At 35.6% G+C, this 14,526-nt stretch overlaps 1 protein-coding gene across 2 annotated transcripts; it reads right to left on the bottom strand.

The window, feature by feature from the left end:
- Positions 1-3,711: 3,711 nt before the first annotated feature.
- On the bottom strand, positions 3,712-13,720 carry LOC109007907 (serine/threonine protein phosphatase 2A 55 kDa regulatory subunit B beta isoform-like). Of its 2 annotated transcripts, none has more exons than XM_018987806.2 (14): positions 13,237-13,720; positions 11,376-11,479; positions 11,167-11,265; positions 10,944-11,063; positions 9,613-9,810; positions 8,806-8,897; positions 8,129-8,247; positions 7,601-7,724; positions 7,290-7,413; positions 4,937-5,005; positions 4,754-4,845; positions 4,596-4,673; positions 4,446-4,513; positions 3,712-4,299 (listed from the first exon to the last, which is right to left on the bottom strand). In XM_018987806.2, exons 1-14 carry the CDS (start codon positions 13,346-13,348, stop codon positions 4,163-4,165), a joined length of 1,536 nt encoding a protein of 511 aa, XP_018843351.1. In that variant the 5' UTR covers positions 13,349-13,720; the 3' UTR covers positions 3,712-4,162. The 2 variants fall into 2 exon arrangements, with proteins under 2 accessions (XP_018843351.1, XP_018843353.1); XM_018987808.2 differs by having other exon boundaries at positions 9,616-9,810.
- Between the last annotated feature and the right edge of the window lie 806 nt (positions 13,721-14,526).

The raw sequence follows: 14,526 nt of genomic DNA, 5'->3' as shown, positions 1-14,526 counted from the left end.
CTTCAAGAGGTGGTTTAAAAATAAACCACATTCTTTTTGCTGATGATAGTGTTTTATTCTAGAGAGCAAAAATTGAAGAGTGGAAAAAGATATAAGAATTACTTGAAATGTATGAAGATGCATTAGGGCAATTCTCAACAGAGATAAAACAACTTTTTTTTTTCCAGTGCAAATACTACATAAATGGTTAAACAACAACTACTGAGTGCTGTTATTGGGGTACCTATGAGTAATAATTATGAAAAATATTTGGGGCTACCTTTAATGGTGGGCATATCAAAGTATTACTCTTTTAGGTCCATAAAGGACAGAGTCTGGACTAAGATATCGAGTTGGAAAAATACATTTCTCTCTCAGGCAGAGAAGGAAGTCATAATTAAGGCAGTGATTCAAGCAATTCCAACTTACATAATGAGTGTTTTCATGCTACCCAAAAAAACTGCTCAAGGAAATTAATATTATGATGGAAAGTTTTTGATGGAGTCACATGCAGAATCACTACAAAATTCAATAGAGATTGGACAAAAATGGGAGAATCAAAGAAGAATGATGGTTTGGGTTTTAGAGATCTTGAATCTTTCAACAAAGCTATGCTTGCAAAATATATATGGAGAATCAAGAATAATAATGATTCTTTAGTGGCAAAAATCATGAAGTATTTCAAATCAGGTAATCTGGGCAAAGTTGGGATATAATACATCTCTAATATGGAAGAGTCTCTGGTCATCACTGGATTTGGTCAATGCATGAATTATGTGGCCAGTTAGAAATGGTAGGAATATTAAAATCTGGCATGAGAAATGGTTCCAAAACCTACATCCTTTAAAGTATAATCTCCTATACATTTATTGCATGGTAATGCTGCTATATCAGAATTGTTAGAAGATAATGCAAGCACTTGGAACAAATAAATGATTTTTCATATTTTTCAGCCAGAAGAAAGGGAAATGATATGTAGAATATATGTAAGTAGTAGGGGTGCTCAAGATAAAATGATTTGGGGATATATTGCTAATGGAGATTTTAATATTATAAGTGCATATCACTTGCATTACACAATCAAAAGACAAGAGGGTGGAGAAACTTCTGGATTATCAGTAATTACATTTGATTGGCAACAAATATGGAGCCTAAAAGTTCCAGGACAAATTAAACACTTCTTATGGAAAGCAGCTAATGAGCTGTTACCAACAATGCAAAATCTTTTTAAAAAGTATGTGGTTGATAATAATCTGTGTCCAATTTGTCAGAGGGAAGCTAAAACAGTTCTTCATGCTATATGGAATTGTCCAGCAGTTAGTGATGTTTGGGCTGAAAATTTAAGTCCAGTTTCAAAATGGCCAATCTCAGTTTTAGATTTTAAAAGTTTATGGATGGATTTAAATTCAAGGCTGTCAGATGAAGATTTACAGTTCTCAAATTTTGTTATAAGAAGAATATGGATTAGAATGAACTTTGTAGTTTTTGAAAAAACTTTTAAGAGTCCACAACAAGTGATAAAAGCTGCTAGTGTAGATAATGATAACTTTCTTCAATCACTTGTTCAAGAGGATGAGCGTCAATCAGGAGAAACTGCAACTAGAAGTGAAACAAAATGGAAAAAACTAACTTACATGTATGTCAAGGCTAACTGGGATGCTTATGTGGATGATCAAGAAAAAAAGATTAGGTTAGGAATTATAATCAGGGATGATTTTAGTGACATTATGGCCTGTGTTTGCACAAATTATAGCTATAATATGAAATCAATTATAGCTGAAGGTATGGCTTTAAGAAAGACAATGGAAAGATGTGCTGATTTGGGTCTTGTTAGAGTAGAATTTGAGGGAGACTCTCAGTTTATAGTAAAGTCAACAAACAGTAAAATAGATGTCAACACGGATTATGGGTCTTTGACACATGATACTTAGTAAAATATACTGATGGTTTTTATAAAAAATAAAAATAAACAAGTTATATTGAGTACTTCTAGTGGGAACGTACGTACAAGGAAATGTCGTGCTTACCTGTATCCTTTGATTCCGCCCAGTTCTCGCTTGCAACGTAACGCGTTGGCTCTGCCTGCCCCAGCCCCGGTCGGGAATCGGGATTGACCGCCTCAGCCGCCCACGACCTCTATTAGTTTTTGGTACGTACGTACGTGTCTGCAATCGGCATGCATGGACCCTGGAGGACAGGAACCCATAATATTATATTATATTATATATATCATGCTACCTGGTTTACATCAAATTAAACCCTTTTAAGTTTCACACTCCTCCTTGCCGACATTAACATATTAATGACATTTTGCCGACATCCGAGTTCTTTTCGTTTTTCTGCAACCCTTTTTTTTTTTTTTTTTTTTGCAAATGGAGAATAATTTGAAGAAAAAAACATAAGTATACGATCTATGGTAAATCTTGACCAACTCATGTTCCCCATCAAAGACTAGAGTGAGATACTAAGGAAGGTTCGTTATTCTTGTCCTCTTTTATTATGCGTTGCTTCGAACTCCAACATCTATATTCTTGAAGCAAATTCCATTTGCTAGCTTCAGCACTAGTTTCAACCAATTAAGTCAATGCTTTCACATGCATAAACGGGTAACTCGTGATTGTGATGTTTTTGCAAATAAGTAATACGATACAAAATTAGCGGGTTTAAATTTAATATTAATAGGTTTGAATCAAAACAAGTTGATCCGTTAAGATATAATTTATAAACAGGTCAACTTACTTAACATGAAATCAACCCGTTTTTACCCGTTTAAAATTTATCTCAAAATTAAAATTTTATTATTGTTAAATTGTAATATTGATATTTCTCAACATGTTTATATTTTTATTGTTGGGATTGTAATTTTAGACCTATGCTCATATTTATTTTTATATGATTTTTAATATTGGTTTTATTATATGTTAAAATTTTAAAAATATTGTGGTTATTAATAAATATAGATTTTAACTTTTATGTGAAATTATGTTAATCAGATCAAATGAGTTATGCGTTTTAGTTCAATCCATTTACATTAAACAAATGAGTTTAAATAAGTTGTATCGTGTTAACATATTTTTAATTAATTATTAAACGGATCAAAATGAGTGACATTATCTAAATAAGTTGGGTCAGAGTTTAAAAATTTAATACGTTTAACTTATCGGGTTGGGGTTGGGTTTGAATTTACCTATATAATCGAATGTTCATGACTTGACACGATATAAAAACACGATTTTCTACCCCTATTTAGAGGTTCCAAGTAGTTTTACGAATTATAAAAAAGATGTAATATATGCATATTATAAATTAAGTTTTATATTTCACTGACTCGGGAAGAGATATGGATCAATGAACGTACAAGCAGGTCCAGAAACTTTAGTTTGTCTGGTAGTAGACGGGAGTGATGGTAGTCATACCACATGCTTTTTCTTTCCGATCATCATAGCCCACAGAGCCCCAAGCTTCAACAGTTCTAAGCATGCCTCGCAAGCTCTCAAACTATATAGTCTTGCAATTTTATGGTGCCTTGTTAATGATAACTCAAATAAAAGTCCAATCTGGTGTCAAACCTACAAACAATGTTTATTTTCTTTACTGATGATCAAATTGGAAACTACAAGAAATATTAGACTAAAGCATCGTCGGTTAATGTAAACAACCATGACAAAGAATCAATAAAAGAAATTGATGCACTGCAAGTTTCAACATCTCGATCCCAGCAAGATTTCTGAGTAAATAAGAAAAAAGAAAAAGCTACATTTTATCTTGAAACTAGTAGCATATATTGAACATCCTTCAGTGTTTTGTTGTAGAAGAGCTACAATCATCCTTTGTTTTCCCCGACTTCGACCCAACACAAATGTAGAACATAACTGCATCTTCCCTTTCAGAAAAAGATACGGAAACAAGCTAGGACAAAGAAAAGCAAAGAAATTTTGGTGGTTGTTAAGGGAGGTGAGGAAGTAAAAAGAGCCGCTGCCCACCCAGGAACAAAATCAGGTTGCTTCCTCGTGGATGCGCCAGCAGCCACATCTGAACCTTGATACCAAAAGCAAAAGCACATGCAACAGATTTCAAGGGGCAGTTGAAATGCGAGAATCTGATGTAGCCTCCTAGTCACTGGTCGGCGGCAAAGGCAGAAAAGCCTTCTCCCACAGCAAATACATTTCTTCCTGGATTTTCTTTATGCATAGTACATGTACAAGCTATTTGCAGCAGCACAGGCAATTGAGTGTTCAGTTGGGTGCCATGCTAGGTGCAGCAACTTCGTTGTAAAATCGAAAGAATTTCCATTTGCATCAACCCCAGGGTTTTCTGCTCCTGTTCCCCAACAGGGAAAATGACATATTTAAGTAATTTAACAATGAGGTTGAGAATACAAGAAACGTTTCTCAGGACAAAATAATAACTTGGTAAAAAATTAGAAAGGACGGGGGAATAAATAAACAGACAGCAGCGGTGGCAACCTCGTCTGACAACTCGTGTTATACTGCTCAGGGATCTGGAAGGCCTTGAAGGGGTCTGAACTTGGCGCCTAGACATCAAAGTTTATATATACAGTTAGATAAACCATCCTTCAAGCCATTCTGGTGGTCAATATCTTCATTTAAAATTACCTCATCGGGTTTTTGCTGGCTTCCAAAGTTGTTGCCTCAGTAGTTCCCGGTGCACAACCAAACACACGAAATAGATTGCTGGGATAACATTGATACATGAGATGCCAAAGTGAATAACAATGAGGTTACAAATGGAGATGTAGAATAAAAACACAGACCTGTAAGAGCCTGTGGCGACTCGTAATCCATCACCACTCAGACAACACTCGAATTTATCAAAGATGGAATCATTTTCATATAAATCACAAAGCTGGATGCATTCAATAACGGGTGATCAGCTTGAAGCAAACACAGCAGCAGAAATCTTAGGTTTGGCATAGTGAAAAAAGTGGGAACCTCACCTTCGGTCTTAAATATTCATGAACCTGGAAGGTCGAAACTGGACCTGAATCCATATTGATGTCCCATAACTGACAAATAAGTAGCACATACTTGAGTTATAAAACAGGGAGCAACATAAAAATATATTTAAAAAAAATGATAAGTAACATAAATATATAAAAAATAAAAGCATCAAATTCTATAGCAAAAGCAAAATTATGCTAAAACTTCAAAGCAAATACTCATCACAAAAATTGAGAGAGAGAGAGAGAGAGAGAGGAAAAAAGAATAATCAATAACAGGAAATAAAAGGCATGAGAATTAGCATTCAATAAGTGTAAAGATAATATTTTTTTTTGTGGGCACCAGTTATCCAGGATCAGCATCCTGACTAATTCCGGGGGTGCATAGGCCCTCGACAAGGAGTATCCCGCAAGTGCACCTCGGATAATTCAATGGAAAAATCGCCCAGACTGATGGCCCCTAGAGATTGTTTGCATCCAAGGGGATTTGAACCTTAGACCTGGGGGAGCACACCCCTAGTCAGATGCTTTATGCTCTCATGAACAAAAACCCATCAGAAGTAGCCCTTATAAATTTGCAATGGCATCATTCACTATTGTAAATAACATAGGTTAGACTTAAGCCAGTTGGGTGAAGATAATAATTCCAACTGTTTTCTCCTAGGAGGAATACTTTTGCAACTAATTCCAGCCTAACCCATGTTTTCCTTCTGGTGTATCTTTTTTGTTTGTTTTTGGCAGGGAGATAACAGACCTAAAAGGCTAAAAGTGAGAAGACTCGAAAAAATTTCAGTTGTCTCTTCCTCCCTCTCTCAACATAGGTAACATGTTTTATGAGTAAACTATGCACACCATAACCCCTTTGCCCTTTATGGTAAGAGTAACCACAGTTTCTTCCTTATTCTTATAAAGGGAGGAATTCCATTTGAGCTAGAGAGCTCATTTGTGATACTAAAATTAACAGGACAAGAATAGACATTAAGGGATGGTCAATGTAAGTTGAGACTATTGACATCAACTCTTCAACTGGATCTATTTTGCATCCATTGCTTTCCCTAGAATGCAGAATTGTAATAAGATGGCACAACAAATCCATTGAATCGGGAAAACATATGATTTGATAGTTGTCGCATATAGAATTGCTAGCCTGATTATTCGTCAACGTGTATAATTTAACATATCAAGTGCACTAGTCCTATTTCATCTCTAACATAGCACCTTTATCTATGTTTTTGCCAACACTGTTCAAAAACGAAGTCGATACAGAAGAAAGAGGAATAGAACCTCGTTACCATTCTAGGTGTTCGTGAGTTAAAAAATCATAGCAGTTGTGCTGAAATTGAAAGATATTTCTCTTATATTGTCAGTTAAATTAAAGTATAATTGTGTGGGAGACAAAGGGTTGGGGTAGTTACAGTGACTTGCTTTGTTTTGGGAAGGCATGTTTTGTCCCAATAGGGCTTAGTGCATATTGGATAGGTTTCTAATTTCTCCCTCTTTGGGTGATGTTCATTTAAGGGATCTCTATTATGGGCTAGGTGTTCTCTCTTGTATACACTCAGTGTACTTGGTTACGCCTATTGATATTAATATATTTTTACTTATACAAAAAAATTAAAGTATAAGCTATGTTACCTAATTTCCTTTTTTTAACTGGTAAGTCATACACCCTGGGCCTTGGACCCACAATCTCCACTGTCACTCCTTCCTTAGGTTGTACCTCCTCCAAAGCATCAACAAGCCAACCCTTTTGGCGCTGACAGATTCTGCCTGCCAAACGTACCCAATCTCTCTCTCAATCTCTCTCTCTCTCGCACACACATCTTGAAAGCTTTAAATGTAGCATCTTTCTACATGCAGTCCGTAAATTTGTAACCTTGGAGTTTGTTATGGTTCTCCTAAACTGGGGAAATTCTTGGACTGACATTTTTTTTTTTTTTTCGATAAGTAACAATACCATGCATTATTCAAAAAGTGCTAGGGGCACAATCCAAGTACACTGGGGGTATACAAAGGGGAACACCTGCCTTGGAGAGGTTCCCCGACATCAAAAAGGCGGGCAAGTATCAGGTCTCTGATACGCCATGGCGTATATCTCTAAAGAATTTATGCTTTTTCGAGGAAACAGAACATATTCATGGCAATCATACCCTTTCAGCACCTTATGGGACTTACAGATGGATGATTCTTTCACAGGTCAAATGCAGCCAAATAAACTTGTCATGGCATCCTTAAAAGAGCTTATACAGAATCAAGTATAGCACTCCTATCTAAAAGTGATAATTTATATTACTTCAAAATTCCATAACATATATGAAACAAATTAAAAGACCAGTATAGAAAACCAAACCTTAAGGGTCATGTAATCACGACTAAGTATATATCTGCCATCCTGTCCAAATTTAATATCTGAGATTGAAGCAATTATCTCTGTGAAAAATGATCTTGAACCAGGTGCCTCCTGTTCCTCAAACCTGTATCCGAAGGGTATCATGGGTGAGTCCATGAGGGTTTCGGAAGAATTTATTTTAATCTATATGCCGAGGCCCAAAAAAGTGTTTTATTTATACTGTTTCCCCATCTAACAATTTGCAATCCAAACAAACTTACGTGGTAGCTGTACCATGACCATAATAGTATAAAAACAAGTTAAACACTTACAATTTGGCATGAGAATCGCATAAAGCTGATTGCCGCAAATCAATGAGGCGGATGGAGCCTTTTGAACTGCTATATGCTAATGTATTACAATGAGTAGGGTGGAATTCTGCTGATGTTATCACCTCTGAAAGAATAAATATAATCTTCAAAGCTGGAAAAATTGTATCATCTAACAAAAGCTTACCACAAAAAACAGAAAAACAAGCAATCAAAAGGGAAAATGTCATACAAGGAAAAATAATCCAAGTTTTCCCACAAATCTTCCCATTTTTCCCGTCACTACCCAAACTAATGCAAGTTATCCCACAAATCAAACAGCCAGATTGAGCTTTAAAAACATGTGTGACCTTGTAATGCATGTTTGCACACTTACACAAAATACTCGTACATAATAACTTTTAGCCCAGAACCATGCATCAAACAGGATACATGAAAATAAAACAGTATCTGCTAACAGTTCATAACTCATGAACGTAAACCAGCTTTAAAATTCTCAATACAACCCTAAATACTAGATAAGAAGCTTACCAGTCAGATCCTCCATATTTGCAGGCTTCACATCCACAATATTGAAACTCTGACTGCTGATTTCCAAGTTCCAAAGATTTATTCGAAGATCATCCGCAGATATAAAAGTTTCACCATCACTGGAAAAAAGTGACGAGAGAGCAAAGTGATCAGTTTAAACTTTACTAAACCATGTCGAAGATCTTCTTAGTAGTGCTATACGTGATTAGTTTAAACTTTATGATTATTATTATTATTATTTTTTTTTTTTTGGGACCTTGCTAACCCAGCTAAAGGGCTCAATCATTTATCTTAAAGTTTCCTTTGTTATATGGGTGATTGGAGGAGTGTTTATTCCAGAAACCCCTTCAGGCCTATGAGCCACACAATGGGATGTAATCCTCTTCCTTCCCTTGAACACTCCTCATCTAGAGTAGGTGGATTTGATAAGATCCCGTGTTCAATGACAAGACTTTCAGCAGCTGAACTGATCGACATCCAGAGGTTTACACATTATCACTTGAAATTCCGTACATTGTGGCAGTTAAACAGGGATAAGATATAAGTAAAGCATGGATAGAAAGAAAAAATACCAGCTTGTTTTTTAAGACCCTAAGAACCCTAGTAGCAACTGAAGACACAAAAAAGTCAAAACATAACATAAAAAACACAAGTGGGAGTAGAAGAAATGGAAGCACCTGTTATTTGAAATAGAATTGATATGATAATCATGAGCATGAGCATATACCCTTCGACATCTAGCCATGAGGTTGGTTTCATGCGTAGTTACCTACACATTACATAACCTATGTATTAGTGCTGCATAAGATCAGGCAGACAATTTAACAAAATTAATGGAATTCAACAAAATTTTCTGTTTCTGAAACCTCCCACCACCAAGCAACAATCAAGAGCGCACATGGACATGACGACGAGAAGAAAGCCATACTTCAAAGCCTTAGGTACTCGAGTGCAAGGACCAATACATCCAATTACAATGAGAAACAAAGAGTTTACACTTGCCAGAGTGTGTGTTGTTAACCGAAAAAACTTCAGAATGATGAACACATGCAAATATATACATTAAAATAATTCAAACGGAGAAGACTAAAATATTTACGGAAACAAGTTGAGAGAAGTTTGACCAATAACATCTAATTCTCTGAAGAGCTGTGCCCATAACACATAAGAGCATATTCAATTCTAGGAAATTTGCAGTTGCACTTAGATAATATGTGTGCTAAAGCCCAAATCTGAGACCCAGCTGAAATCATTGCGGCTTGGAGAGGCTTCAAGGTGTGCCTTGCTGCACATTATGTTCTTGTTCATTGGTTCATCTTTCATATTGTTGAAAGCTTATTTAAGTTTATTACCAAGTGAGTGGTGAAATGATTCACGATGATTCAATTTAGACCCATTTTAAGATTTTCCATGTTGCACTTATCCAACAGAAACAAAAATTATAGTGCAAAACAAAAAAATCAATAGATTGGATCGAGTACAACTACCATAGGTAAACGTAGCGATGGGATGCCCCCTGGTGGGAATGAGAAGTCATTACTCGATTTGTCTGGGCATCCTCCATTTGCAAGATATGATTTAGAGCAAACTGAATTACTCGAACTAGCAACACTTCCATTTCCAACAGCTTTTAAAGGGTCCAAATTCATACAAGAAATTTTCTTGATTTTCTTTTCTTGGACCTGCGATGGCAAAACAAAACAGTGGTTGTCACAAATCGCCACCCATAGCTGTAGTCTGAGAGAAAATAATGAAAGTGAAATTATTTACAATTCTTCCATCATCATATACATAAGCAAGAACAAGAATACAGGGAACTCACAGAAAGTGTGCTGGTAGCATAGTTCAATAAGATTGCTCTCGTTTCATATAAATAGGTAAAACAACTCATGTACTTGATGCAATTGAACTCTTTTGAGCTCACTATCCACCATTTACTTATGGGGAAAGGAAATGCCATTTAGTCTAGATAGAATTGGCTTTATTTATACACTCTTACTCCATTATCTTTATGACATGTAGCGATAATCAATCAGGCATTGGGAGCAACCTTCAGCAAGTAAATCATTGTATCCATCCAACATGTGTAAAGCATGTAACATTGCATTTATTTTTTGTTCCTTTTTCATGAACAGAAGTTCAACATACACCTTTTTATGTGAAATTTCAGCACATGCATGTGGGATGCATTTCTAGACAAGGCAAGCACTAGAATACAGTCACTACGACTGACTGGAGATTTAGTCCTCTGATAAATGATATCACTGAAGGACTAAAAGATTTCTCCTCATGGACTGTCAAAAAAGTCCACAGAAGTGCCAACCTTTCTGTGCACAATCTCCTCAGAGATAGTAGGAAGCATTCCCAATTCCTGCATTCCAATTATACACCCGCCCCTACAACGAACCCCCCATGATCCCCCTCCCCCCTTTCTTTCATTTCACCCAAAAAAAAAAATGCCAGAATATGAAATTTGAAAGCAAAAGCGTCCTTTGCACTCAAGATTATGAATAAATGCAATAGAGAAAAAAGGGATTATTAACAATTAATTACAAATTTTGATAGCTGGCAATCCTTCAACCAAATCCATGAATTTCACTTAAATTATATATATATATATATAGAGAGAGAGAGAGAGATTGCTTCACATCCTACACCATATATACCTAGAAAATAGACAAACAAGGAAGTTGAAAATTTCAGAAACTATTTTTTACTAAAGCAAGTAATATTGTGCCAACTAATTACCAAATGCTTTGATCAGTAACTAATTAAGAACTCGGAAAACTAAAAACACCATAAGCTCCTTTCTTACCTTCCAAAATTTAATTGTTTTGTCATTTGTAGAAAGAAGAAAGAGAGCACCATTGGCTGTTTGGCACCATCTAATTTTGTTGATTTTCTCCTCTATTTCCAAGCTCTTGAGATAATCAAACTGGCACAAAGAAATGAAGACATTGCTTTAAGCATAAACAATTTACATTCCAGCATTCAATAACATAAAATGAAGCAGAAGTAACTGATGAAAAAAAAAGCACCTCTGGTTCATGGCTCTGAAATTCAGTCTTGTAACGGAACTCAGGATGCCTACCAATCGGATAATCCGTCCTCTCCAAATCTCTTCTGGAGCTGCCATGCTAAAAATTACCGTATACAAAGAAGTAAGATTGTCACAGCAAACAAGAAATGTATTATTATATACCGACATTTAGTTTAGTAAGATCCAATGCGTGTAGAAAGAACATACATCTTTTGTATCAGTCCTCTCAAAGAGAACCACACGACCCCCACGGTCACCAGTAGCAAGATGGTCACCAGTTTTGTCAAATTCGATTGCTGAAATGATATCAACTGCAGCAGGAAAAACAGAAACACAAATTAATAAACCCCATCCTACCCACATATACTTGTGGAATTTTTTTTTTATAAGTAATCGAGAGTTTTATTGATGAAAACAAAAGGCATAGCCCATGTACAAAAGATGAATGCAAAAGAGACACCTAGACAGGATTATCAACAGATGCTTATGAAAATCTAAATATGCCACGAATAAATTTTCCAAAATTGCCTGAAACCCAAAAGTTAATATGCTTTAACTGCTACCCCTTCTAATGTAATGACATATTTCTTTCTTAACAAGTAAACATTTCTCCGATATTGGTGATATAGAAACCGAACCTTGTGGGATTAATTTCAAAACAATACCAAACAACCAACAAGGACTACCTCAAAACTAAATCAGCCAACCCATAGTATATGGATGAATTGATCTAATGTGATATAGCAGATGCACAGATTAACTATATATATATATATATAAATAAAAAAGGCAGATGCACATATTACTTTCCCGAAAGAAAAAACAGAGGGATTGGGTTTAAGTTTCTTATGCAATTGGCACTTGTTAGGGAAAAAAAAAAAAGAAGAGGTGATTTGCAATTGGCATCTGATGCCAATTTTGTCACTCTAATTCAACGATCCCACAAATGAGTTCTCACTATTTGTTTTATTACAATAATGCTGCACTTAATTACAAAATCTTTTAAGTAGATCCAGATTCTTTGTTTTCAGCAATTTAATTTCAGACCAGAACAATAGATAAATTAAGTACATACGAATGAGATAACCTTTCCTACATGATAAGAACTAGGTTGTCTCATCAAACTGCCAGTCCAATAAATCTTCAATGACATTTTCTAATCCAACCCATTGACTGGAGCAATCCATGTTTCTCAGTCACCAAAAGCACAAGACCCTTTCATCATGAAAGTACAAATCTAACCACCAATCCTCCTTTCTCCATTCGAGCTATACTCTCCCGTATTCAACATTGTGCTTGAGATACAAATACAAAGAGTTGCAATCTCCATGCAGCTTGGTTCACATAATGTGTGTTAATTATATGATGAATCTAAAAAATGTAGCTATCTTTCCCTTCTAAATCCAACTAAGGTTTACGAGACAACTATGATCTACACTGAAGTGAGGCAGAGCACTGCAACAATTGCTTTGGACATGATTTTAACGTACAAGGTAAATATAGTCCAAACTTGCAATCACTGGCGGCCACATTTCACTTTTAATTTTAAGTGACAGAACGATATTCATGCACTACAAGCTCAATAACACTAGTCAAAGAATAAATAGAAAACTATGATCCCAGCTATGGCAGATGCGAATCAACGCATTTGCAACTATGAACTACAAATTATAACCCCAAAACATGCGCATGCATCACAACCACCCACCATTAACTCAACCAAGTTCAGTTCGACATCCTCAACTTCCCAATCTGATGAATACCCGATGCAAACTCAACTATCACAAACCCATCCAAACCTCACACGTACAACTCTCCCTCATATTCCACACCCAAAACCCACTCTTCCCACCAAATCAAGATCCCGACCCCACAACAATACGACATATCCTCCACGACCCACATCCCAAAACCACAGTTCCTCAACGACCCACGATCTAAAACGGATCGAAACGCAAAAATAAAACCTAATCCCAAAACTTTACAGAAAACATCAATTTGGATCCACAGAGGGGCAATATATAATTTCTAAATACCATGATTGATATCGTCACGAGTGTTATTATACCTTCCTGGACTTCTTCACCGGCCGTGCGTTCCCCGAATACCTGAGAGAATTTCCACTCTAGCGGCTGAGGCGGGCCCACCGGAGCTGCGACGACCTCATCGCCACCGTTCATTGCACCCAGAAACCAAAATCGGCGTATCCAATCGAATCCCACTAATCCAATCAGTGCATCGAAGATCGCTTTTCTGAGTTCGCAAGGATCCTGGCTTCAAAATTACATCCGACAAAATCAAAAGTTTCCCATAAAATGTTTGGTTTTTAATTCATCCATTGAAGCACACAAACAAAGCCAAATTTTCTCTCTCACAACTTTTTTTTTTTTTTTTTTTTGTTCTTAACTTTTCTTCCTCTCTATCTCTCTCTAGAAGGAGAAATTTGGGATTTTCACGATAAATGTGACTGAGCAAACAGTTCCTTGGGCTTCTGAGGAACAAAAACACAAACACAATCACACATTTCACTTCTCTCTCTTCCTGTGTCTTGTTTGCTCCCAATAATGGGCTTGTAATTTTCTTTTTAATAATTTTCTGAGCTCTCATAAAATTACCGAAGAAAGCGAAAGGTGGACACGTCAAAGGGCTGTGTGTTGGAGAAGATGTAGTCAGAAAGTTGGAGTTTGATTGGTTGGTGAGGAATGCAATAATTCGACCGGGTGATGCTAATATTGAATAGAGGAAAATGCTAATCCTCCGACTATAGCTCCCGTGAGATTTTTTATTTTCTAACTTAATGCTTAGAAAAAATACTTAAAAAAAATACATATGAAAAATAAAAAATATATAAATAAAATGTATTAACGGACCCTTAACAGGAGCTTCCAACGGTTGCCGTAGAGCTACTCTTAAATAAATGATTGGAAAATTTTATCAAAAATTTTATTTTTTTATTGATGTTAGCGTATATATAATAAAATATTTATATAACACAATTTAATTAAAAAAATTAAAATTTATGAATTATTAATAAAGTTTTATCAGGAATAGATTAAGGTTGAGTTTGGATGTTAAAGTGAGTTGAGTTGAGTTGAGTTGAGTTGAGATGAAAAAATATTGTTAAAATATTATTTTTTAATATTATTATTATTTTGAGATTTGAAAAAGTTGAATTGTTTATTATATTTTGTATTAGAATTTAAAAAAATTATAATGATGAGTTGAGATGAATTGAAATAAATTAATGATCCAAACGAAGCCTAACTCAAATTTGACCGAGAGTTTTAAAAGTAATAAACAAATAGATTGTTGAAAGATTTTCTAGAATGACAGTCATATCTCTGTTTCCTGAGTTTCA

This window comes from Juglans regia, chromosome 12 (assembly GCF_001411555.2).
Source record: "Juglans regia cultivar Chandler chromosome 12, Walnut 2.0, whole genome shotgun sequence".
NCBI lineage: Eukaryota > Viridiplantae > Streptophyta > Magnoliopsida > Fagales > Juglandaceae > Juglans > Juglans regia.
The sequence above is the reverse complement of the archived record's forward strand: the minus strand, read 5'-3'. Positions and strand labels throughout refer to the sequence as shown.